Genomic DNA, 11183 nt, shown 5'->3' on the forward strand with positions numbered 1-11183 from the left:
TAAAAGTAGAGCTTACAAAAATTTAGAAATTTTATAATTTTTAAATGAAATAAACTCTAACCATTCATCTCATCCCTCATTCTTTACATACTGGGAAGTTCAAGTTTGTTAAATCATCTTGGCCTAGATTTTACTTTCTGTATCTGACAATGTGGCAAAGATGACTGGCAATTCAACAGATTTTGTGATTCCCCTATCAGTGGGGCTCAGACAAGAATGAACCTTCCCAAGTCCCTCCCATCCTCCATCCAGTGGGGCTGTATTTTTGCCAAAGTTATGTGAGATAAAGTTATGCTTATCTCTTCTAGTCCTAGCCCTTTAAAAGGGGGTCTCTCTTTAAGCTCTCTAATTCTTTTGATTTTTGTACTGAGCATACAATGGTGAAGCTGTAAAGATTGACGAAGCCACAGATTGAAGGATCCTAAATCCCTGAATTACCATGGAAGAAAGCCTCCTTTCAACTGAGTAAACATCCTGAATCATTATGCGAGGGAGAAATAGAATCCTATTGAGTTTTGCCATTATAATTCAAAGTTTATTTATTCAAATATCGTGTTACCCTAAGTAAGGCATACACAATTTTAAATTTACAATGCATCCATTTTTATTTTGACTCATATCTTATTTCTGAATTTGGCTTTAGGGAATAGAAATTAGATATATATATAAAAATATATTAAAAAATATATATATTTTTTTCCTCAATAGAACAAGGGTAAATGGTAAATAGTATCTGGGAAATTGAATGATACAGTAATTTTCAAATTTACCATTATGTGATTTCTTCTGTTTTCCACTATTAGTAAGCCTAGGATTTGGAAATTTTAGAGAAATATACCTCCTCCAAAACCAGAAATTTAGGGGATCAGATTTTTTCCTTTATGTCTATAATCTGTAGAACTGGCTGAAGAAAGGTCACATAAAATTATTTCATGGTTCTGTTAGTCATGGCAAGTATCATTATTATATTTTTCATTTTAAAACAAAGTAAAATAAAATAAAATAGCAAAACTTATCCAAGAATTAAATAGAGGTTTCTCTTATCTCCTTGTCAAACTAAAATGTGGTGGTACTGATCTGCTGTTTTTGTGCGAAGACTCCAGAAGAGAGGACATGCCAAGTAAGGGAGGGCCTATAATATGTCCCATTAAATGAAACCCATCATAAGCCCACAAAGAGGACTTCCCTGGTGGTTCAGTGGTTAAGAATCTGCCTGCCAATGCAGGGGACCCAGGTTCGATCCCTGGTCCAGGAAGATCCCACATGCCATGGAGCAACTAAGTCTGTGCACCGCAACTACTGAGCCCACGTGCCACAACTACTGAAGTCCGCATGCCCTACAGCCCGTGCGCTGCAACTACTGAGCCTGCGTGCTGTAACTACTGAAGCCCATGCGCCTAGAGCCCGTGCTACACAACAAGAGAAGCCAACGCACTGAGAAGCCTGTGCACCACAACGAAGAGTAGCCCCTTCTCGCCACAACTAGAGAAAGCCTGCAAGCAGCAACGAAGACCCAACACAGCCAAGAATAAATTAAAAAAAAAAAAAAAAGCCTACAAAGGTTATTGTGAAAACTTTGAAACAGATACGTACAGGAAGTCAACATTTCTTTCTTTAGACAATCTGTTGTAGTGATTCATAATTATGATTCTAATGATATTTCATTACCTATGAAATCGACACAACATATAGAATTTACAAAAAAATAAAGTCTTTGTGTCACTTCCCTATATACTTATACACTTTGTGGAGAAAATTTACACCAAGCAGGACTGTGTTCTGAAAGCCTGTAAAGTCACTGATGAAGGGGGCTTTATTCCCACTAACAAGCATTTGTGTTGGCAGGCCCCTCTGGAGTCCATATGTTCTAATCAAAGCTGAAGGGAAGAGGGGTGGAGCTAAATAATCCACAAACAAAGCCCTGCTGCTTTCAAACTCTGCTTCTTGTTTAGAGTAATGTTGTAACCTAACAGACAAGTGAGGGGGAGTATGCCTTTAGAATTAGTCTACTCAGAACTTTGCCAACTGAACTTACAAAACAGCTAATTTCTTCAAAACTACATTATTCTACTTTTTAGATTACAGACTGTAAAAACATGGTATTGATTTAGCCCCTAGATTTGAAACTTTGAAGAGATGTTCTTAGAATTTAAATCTAGAAATTATCATCCCAGAAAATATGTACTTTTAGTCAAATGTTTTGCCTTTTTCATAAAACATGCTCTACTTGCATAAACTCTGGAATGTGACCAACTCTCATTGTTTCAAAATGTAAAGATATAAATCAAAGAGGATTAGCAATTTCAATTTCTGCTGGATTTGGATATCTCTTTAAGAACACATGATTTTCATTTCAGGTAACCACTGAAAAATGAAATAACCTATAGAGAATTTTTCCTGATTTTCAGGTAGTTTGATATTTTTTCCTAATGATATATACTAGACAGACAATTTTTCTCTTTTTTTTAGTTGTACAACATAATGATTTGATATTTGTGTATATTGCAAGATGATCACCACAAGTCTAGTTAACATTAGTCACCCTACACAGTTACAAATTTTTTCTTGTGATGAGAACTTTTAATATCTACTCTCCTAGAAACTTTCATATATGCAATACAATACCATTAACTATAGTCACCATGCTGTACATTATGTCTTCATGACATTTATTTTATAACTAGAATTTGTACATTTTGACCCCTTTCCCGCATTTCACCTACCTCCCACCTCTGGCAACCACCAATCTGTTCTTTGTGTCTATGAGCTTGGTTTTTGTTTTTTGCGGGTTTTGTTTTTGTTTTGTTTTGTTTTAACAATTCTACATATAAGTGAGGTCACACAGTATTTGTCTTTCTCTGTCTGACTTATTTCACTTAGAGTAATGCCCTCAAAGTCCATCCATGTTATTGCAAATGGCAAAATTTCCTTCATCTTTATGGCTGAATAATATCCCACCGTGTATATATACCACATTTTCTTTATCCATTCATCTGTCGGTGGACACTTGTTTCCATGTCTTGGCTAGTGTAAATAATGCTGCAATGAACATGAGGGGTGCATATATTTTTTTCAAATTAGTGTTTTCATTTTTTTTTTTCAGAAAATACCCAGCAGTGAAATTGCTGGATCATATGGTAGTTCTATTTTTAATATTTTGAGGACTCTCCATACTGTTTTCAATTTACGTTCCATTTTCTCTTCTTATTGACAAAGAAATTTTCATTTTTAATTTGTAATGAATAATGTTATATCTGTATTATCTGTATCACCTGGTCTGGAAATATACCTACTTATAAAATACTTTCAAGTTTTATCCAGTAAAATTTTTTCTTATCAGTTTTATCTTTATCATAATACTTCCCGATGGTTGACATATAGGTAAATTGAAAAACATTTCAGTGAAAAAGATAGTGTAAGATAGAAAGATAGTGTAAGATTAAAAAAATAACTTTAGATCCATTCTTACCTACTGTGAAATTTTTCATGAACAACCTTCAGGGATGAGACATGTGCAACCCATAAGTACTTCAAGAGGTCATCAAAGTTTCTAGAATACGACTTTATCTGCTATCCAAGAAGGAAAATGTTATTAATATTTACACAATTATAACAATCTCTCTTTCTGAAAATCAATTCTATTTATAAATATAATTTTTCAATATTCTAAATGAGGGGAGAACATTTAAGAGTTAAAGTATAAAAAACTTAATGCTTAATTCTCCCCAAAGAGCTTAATATTAGCTATAATAATTACTAGTATTACTGAATCCATTTGAAAGAAATAAACCATATGGTTTTGAAATGCTCAGAATTTTATAATGTAGTATTTCATTTATTTGTTTTTCTCTTGCCGTGCAATGAACTTTCCACAAAGTTTTAAAAGTCAGAAATGGGAGGAGGTATAAGAGTATTTTCACCTAATCATATGCAGCATAATGAACAAGTTCTCTAAAGGGAAACCTGATCTTTGGTCATTTACTCTCTCACCCGTGACACTTCACTTTGGACATCAACATTTGATTCTGATTGTCAGATTATCATTTTAGTCAGCGCAGGTGATGGTTTATAAAGTGAGTTGAAATAAGCTGATCAAATTCACCGCAATCTATTCCCTAGTAGTATTTTATAGAGTTTACTGCTCACTTGACCTGAAAATGTGATGAACATGCACTATGAAGACATAATTTCTACAGGTTTTGAATATAATTTATTTGGTGTGAAAAGAATGGATAGGGCAGTCTTCATATTAATGTGGGTGCTAATGAGATATGATGTCATGCAGTAATCTACTCATATGAATATTGTTGTCATCCTAATAAAGATTTAGATACTAGAACTTTATTCCTTAGGAACATACTGTTCGATGCATAAAAAATCTTACATTAAATATTATTCAAAATTTACTTGACTACTCTCGAAGAGTATTACTTAAAACCCTAAAAAAAACCCCGCCAAAACCTGGTAAAATTTATTCCATTTTTTCATTGTATCTGGAAAGGATGAATAACAGCTAGAAACATTATAACAAAAATTCATCTGATCCTTGGATGGTGGCAGAAAGGTGACATTGTCTGATGATATTCCCATTATGCCAGAATCAACCATAGCAAGGAAGGGTATTGCAGAGAGATAATAATTAAGGTCTGTATAAACAAAAAGTTATTAATGTATTACAAATTCCTACTTTTGTCCCATGTATTTAAAGCAAGTTTTGAGGTTACTAGTTTTCTCTAATTGATATTTTCATAATTGGATAAATTAACTACTAATTTTTAAAATAGTGTCTAAAACCTCATGTCAAAACATTCACAATATTTGGGTCAAAGAGATTTTTCCTTTTTTTTTTGTGAAAGCAGTAGTTCTCATTTCTATTTTTGTTTCTATAATTGGGATTCTAGATTGAATTGATTCGTTGAGGAAAGGTCATCAATTTGAGTTTTGATTGTTACCTTAAACTCACCAGCCCACCAACTGTCCACAGAGATACATAGATGATCCCCAGATTCATGGCCACAGTCTGCCCTTTGGGTGGGATCAGCTAAAGAGAAAGGATCAAGGGCTGGGTCTACAAGGCTCATTTTTAAGCTGTAGATATACTAGATACATTAGGTTAACAGAAATGCACAAAATATTTTTCTTTTAAAGAATTGTGTCAGCCTTCCCATCACTGTTGTAAAAAAATTAATAAACAGAAACCCAGGGCTTCCCTGGTGACGCAGTCGTTGAGAATCTGCCTGCCAATGCAGGGGACATGGGTTCGAGCCCTGGTCCAGGAAGATCCCACATGCCACTGAGCAACTAAGCCCAAGCGCCACAACTACTGAGCCTGCACTCTAGAGCCCGCAAGCCACAACTACAGAAGCCCGCGTGCCTAGAGCCCGTGTTCCACAACAAGAGAAGCCACTGCAATGAGAAGCCCGCGCACTGCAACGAAGAGTAGCCCCTGCTCACTGCGACTAGAGAAAAGCCCGTGCGCAGCAACAAATACCCAACACAGCCAAAAATAAATAAATAAATTTATTTATTAAAAAAAACCCAGAAACCCAAATTAAATTAAATTAAAATTTGGGAGACCAGAATGGAGAGCTCTCACACCTTGCAATGTTAGCAGATCCCAACAGGAAGAAGAAAAACTCCTTTTCTTTCCTCACAAGGATTCAGCCAATGAAAAGCCATGGATTCTTTGCTTACTATAGCCCTCCCAACTTCCTTTTTCTTCTATAAAAGTGTGCTCCTTCCCTTGCCATGCGGGCACTTGCATGTTGTTTTGCATGGTTGCAGACCCTGAACTGCAATTCTCTGCTGATCCTGAAAAAGCTCATATTCCCTAGAGAAATATTTGGCTATTTATCTGTTTATTTGGTCAACACCTTGGCGGTCCATGCAGGGACCAGAGAAGATCCTTAAAGGCTCTGGGCTTGTGAGCAAACAGGTGTGGTACACACAACTGACCCCATTATCACTCACTGCTTTCTCAGTGACCCTGGAGTTTGAAGGTATGTCTTTCTTCTAGATCTGAGCTCATGCTCTCTTTGCATTTGATGCTCTGTAGGCTTTATTTGGGATCTATTTTAAGTTTCGTCTTTCTGGGTAAGTCCTTGTTCTATATGAAAGTACCTGTTTGGCATTTTGGTCTGATTTTGAGATTAGACTGTTTCAACTGAAGCAGGCTGAAATGCCTTAGACCCATTTTTTTGGGACAGGGGAAAGAATCCCTTGCTTCACTGAAATCGTGTTGGTTTTTTAGCCTTTGACTTATTCCTTTGGAAAGGGTTATTTTCTGGAAATTGGCTGAAAAGACTTTTAGCCTGGCTTCTCTGGGACCAAGCTGTTTTTTTAACATTGGCTGGTATTAGGCTTGTAAGTTGTTTGAGCTGTAAGCTCTTCAAGCTGCTTGAAAATTGTTCTTTGATCTCAGAGAGACAGCAGTTACTGGTCTTGAAACAAGATCTTAGTTCCCTGCCCAGGAATTGAACCTGAGTAGCCTGGATGAAAACCAGGAATCCTATCTGCTAGACCACCAGGGGCTAGAGGCTAGAAGCAAAGTTGCCCTGGCTCTTGCCCCATTTAAAAGCAAGAATATTTCAAGGAGGCAAAAACTGCAAAGACAAGTACAAAGTTTATTAATAGAGACACAGCACAACATGTGGGAGAGCACACAGAGAAAGAGTTTATTTAGACAGAAACAAAACAGGAATACACACCTGGAGAGGAATGGTGTGGGTGTCCTCCTTAATGAGAAGTACAGTAAAGAGAAAGTCAAATCATTTATATAGGGGCAGTTCTTCTGAGTCTTTGTTCTCCTCTGGCCAATTATCTCATTTCTTTTCTCATATCTGACCTATCTTAGGGCCCTATCCAATATTTGCACACATCTTTGTGCCAAGATGGATTCCAGCGGAGGCTTATGGGAGGCTTTAAAACACCTACTATGGAATGGTGCTCCCTCCGTTTCTGACCCCCCAAGGAGCCTTCCTGTACATGTGCAGTTGGGGAGGTTTCCTTGCCCTCAGGAGTGATAGATGTGGTTGTCTTATCTCTTTACTCCAGCAGGGCTCAGCTCCTGCCACTAATTTTGTCCTTGGAGTGTCAGGGAAAACAAAGCTCCGATTTACTCCACTTGACAAACCCCAGCTGCTCAGCCCTGGGGCCCATCTACCTCCTACCTCACTTTCACTCTAAAGAAAAACATCTGAGAAATGGGATACCAGTTACCTAAGAATTTTAAGAGTGCCCTCCGCCCTCCCCCCGGACTCCAGCCAATTTTATATTTAAAAACAGTGGTCCTTCCTCGTGCACATTTGCAACTAAATGGATCAATCTGGCCAAACAACAATTAAAAATATCAATGGCCGGGGCTTCCCTGGTGGCGCAGTGGTTGAGAGTCCGCCTGCCAATGCAGGGGACACGGGTTCATGCCCCGGTCCAGGAAGATCCCACATGCCGCAGAGCGGCTGGGCCCGTGAGCCATGGCCGCTGAGCCTGCGCGTCCGGAGCCTGTGCTCCGCAACGGGAGAGGCCACAACAGTGAGAGGCCCGCGTACCACAAAAAAAAAAAAAGAAAAAAAAATATCAATGGCCATTATGGGGAATTTTTGAAATCTCCAAACAATTTTCTTAAAACCAAATTGGACTACAATAGCTTAAAAATTTCCAGAACTGAGTGAAATGCTTATTTCAATTGGTATTTTGAGGCTTCCCAATATTATTGGGAGTCTAAAATTGTATCTCTGCAAATTAAGATTTGAAGATGAACTGAGACAAACAATTAAAAAAAGATAAAATGTCTCCCAAAGCCTCATGCTCTTCTCCCTTGGTTCCTCCTTCAGCACCACCTGTCTCTTCCCCCAGCTCTCCCTGTCCAGACTCCACCTCTGAAGCCATCATCCCCCTTCCTTCTACACCACCCACACCTCCTCTATACCCTCAATTCCCCCATGATAACACTCTCACCCAACTTCCCCTTTCTCTGAAATTCTCCCCATTCCCTTTTCCTCTGAACTTGTCAGAATCTGTCCCTTTATTTATTTATATATTTTATTTTTTTTAACATCTTTATTGGAGTATAATTGCTTTACAATGGTGTGTTAGTTTCTGCTTTACAACAAAATGAATCAGTTATATATATACATATGTTCCAATATCTCTTCCCTCTTGCGTCTCCCTCCCTCCCACCCTCCCTATCCCACCCCTCCAGGCGGTCACAAAGCACCGAGCTGATCTCCCTGTGCTATGCGGCTGCTTCCCACTAGCTATCTACCTTACGTTTGGTAGTGTATATATGTCCATGCCTCTCTCTCGCTTTGTCACAGCTTACCCTTCCCCCTCCCCATATCCTCAAGTCCATTCTCTAGTAGGTCTGTGTCTTTATTCCTGTCTTCCCCTAGGTTCTTCATGACATTTTTTTCTTAAATTCCATATATATGTGTTAGCATACGGTATTTGTCTCTCTCTTTCTGACTTACTTCACTCTGCATGACAGACTCTAGGTCTATCCACCTCATTACAAATAGCTCAATTTCGTTTCTTTTTATGGCTGAGCAATATTCCATTGTATATATGTGCCACATCTTCTTTATCCATTCATCCGATGATGGACACTTAGTTTTTGCATCTATGTTCATCAGGGATATTGGCCTGTAGTTTTCTTTCTTTGTGACATCTTTGTCTGGTTTTGGTATCAGGGTGATGGTGGCCTCGTAGAATGAGTTTGGGAGTGTTCCTCCCTCTGCTGTATTTTGGAAGAGTGTAAGAAGGATAGGTGTTAGCTCTTCTCTAAATGTTTGATAGAATTCGCCTGTGAAGCCATCTGGTCCTGGGTTTTTGTTTGTTGGAAGATTTTTTTTTTTTTTTTTTTGTGGTATGCAGGCCTCTCACTGTCGTGGCCTCTCCCGTTGCAGAGCACAGGCTCCGGACGCGCAGGCTCAGCGGCCTTGGCTCACAGGCCCAGCCGCTCCGCGGCACGTGGGATCCTCCCGGACCGGGGCACGAACCAGTGTCCCCTGCATCGGCAGGCGGACTCTCAACCACTGAGCCACCAGGGAAGCCCTGTTGGAAGATTTTTAATCACAGTTTCAATTTCAGTGCTTCTGATTGGTCTGTTCATATTTTCTATTTCTTCCTGGTTCAGTCTTGGCAGGTTGTGCATTTCTAAGAATTTGTCCATTTCTTCCACGTTGTCCATTTTATTCGCATAGAGTTGCTTGTGGTAATCTCTCATGATCCTTTGCATCTCTGCAGTGTCAGTTGTTACTTCTTTTTCATTTCTAACTCTATTGATTTGAGTCTTCTCCCTTTTTTTCTTGATGAGTCTGGCTAATGGTTTATCAATTTTGTTTATCTTCTCAAAGAACCAGCTTTTAGTTTTATTGATCTTTGCTATCATTTCCTTCATTTCTTTTTCATTTATTTCTGATCTGATTTTTATGATTTCTTTCCTTCTGCTAACTTTGGGGTTTTTTTGTTCTTCTTTCTCTAATTGCTTTAGGTGCAAGGTTAGGTTGTTTATTCGAGATGTTTCCTGTTTCTTAAGGTAGGATTGTATTGATATAAACTTCCCTCAGAATTGCTTTTGCTGCATCCCATAGATTTTGGGTCATCGTGTCTCCACTGTCATTTGTTTCTAGGTATTTTTAAATTTCCTCTTTGATTTCTTCAGTTATTAAAGTATTATTAAATACTTCGTTATTAAGTAGTGTATTGTTTAGCCTCCATGTGTTTGTATTTTTTACAGATCTCTTCCTGTAATTGATATCTAGTCTCATACTGTTGTGGTCCGAAAAGATACTTGATACAGTTTCGATTTTCTTAAATTTACCAAGGCTTGATTTGTGACCCAAGATATGATCTGTCCTGGAGAGTGTTCCATGAGCACTAGAGAAAAATGTGTATTCTGTTGTTTTTGGATGGAATGTCCTATAAATATCGATGAAGTCCATCTTGTTTAAAGTATCATTTAAAGCTTGTGTTTCCTTATTTATTTTCATTTTGGATGATCTGTCCATTGGTGAAAGTGGGCTGTTAAAGTCCCCTACTATGAATGTGTTGCTGTCGATTTCCCCTTTTATGCCTGTTAGTATTTGCCTTATGTATTGAGGTGCTCCTATGTTGGGTGCATAAATATTTATGATTGTTATATCTTCTTGGATCGATCCCTTGATCATTATGTAGTGTCCTTATTTGTCTCTTCTAATAGTCTTTATTTTAAAGTCTATTTTGTCTGATATGAGAATTGCTACTCCAGCTTTCTTTTGGTTTCTATTTGCCTGAAATATCTTTTTCCATCCCCTACTTTCAGTCTGTATGTGTCTCTAGGTCTGAAGTGGGTCTCTTGTAGACAGCAAATATATGGGTCTTGTTTTTGTATCCATTCAGCCAATCTGCGTCTTTTGGTGGGAGCATTTAGTCCATTTACATTTAAGGTAATTATCGATATGTATGTTCCTATTACCATTTTCTTAATTGTTTTGGGTTCGTTATTGTAGGTATTTTCCTTCTCTTGTGTTTCTTGCCTAGAGAAGTTCCTTTAGCAGTTGTTGTAGAGCTGGTTTGGTAGTGCTGAACTCTCTCAGCTTTTGCTTGTCTGTAAAGGTTTTAATTTCTCCATCAAATCTGAATGAGATCCTTGCTGGGTAGAGTAATCTTTGTTGCAGGTTTTTCTCCTTCATCACTTTAAATATGTCCTGCCCCTCCCTTCTGGCTTGCAGAGTTTCTGCTGAAAGATCAGCTGTTGTCCTTATGGGGATTCCCTTGTGTGTTATTTGTTGTTTTTCCCTTGCTGCTTTTAATATGTTTTCTTTGTATTTAATTTTTGACAGTTTGATTAATATGTATCTTGGCGTATTTCTCCTTGGACTGATCCTGTATGGGACTCTCTGTGCTTCCTGGACTTGATTAACTATTTCCGTTCCCATATTAGGGAAGTTTTCAACTATAATCTCTTCAAATATTTTCTCAGTCCCTTTCTTTTTCTCCTCTTCTTCTGGAACCCCTATAATTCGAATGTTGGTGCATTTAATGTTTTCCCAGAGGTCTCTGAGACTGTCCTCAGTTCTTTTCATTCTTTTTTCTTTATTCTGCTCTGCAGTAGTTATCTCCACTATTTTATCTTCCAGGTCACTTATCTGTTCTTCTGCCTCAGTTATTCTGCTATTGATCCCATCTAGAGTATTTCTAATTTC

General features: G+C 38.0%; 1 protein-coding gene across 1 annotated transcript; it reads right to left on the reverse strand.

The window, feature by feature from the left end:
* Positions 1 to 1471: 1471 nt before the first annotated feature.
* On the reverse strand, positions 1472 to 5081 carry LOC307195492 (protein LEG1 homolog; the record flags this gene model as incomplete). The annotated part of the gene is made up of 4 exons (XM_079939611.1): positions 1472 to 1966; positions 3470 to 3570; positions 4462 to 4646; positions 4964 to 5081. The coding sequence occupies 4 exons, from the start codon at positions 5079 to 5081 to the stop codon at positions 1720 to 1722; spliced, it is 651 nt and encodes a 216-aa protein (XP_079795737.1). The 3' UTR covers positions 1472 to 1719.
* Between the last annotated feature and the right edge of the window lie 6102 nt (positions 5082 to 11183).

Source organism: Stenella coeruleoalba, assembly GCF_951394435.1.
Source record: "Stenella coeruleoalba genome assembly, chromosome: 12".
Lineage (NCBI taxonomy): Eukaryota > Metazoa > Chordata > Mammalia > Artiodactyla > Delphinidae > Stenella > Stenella coeruleoalba.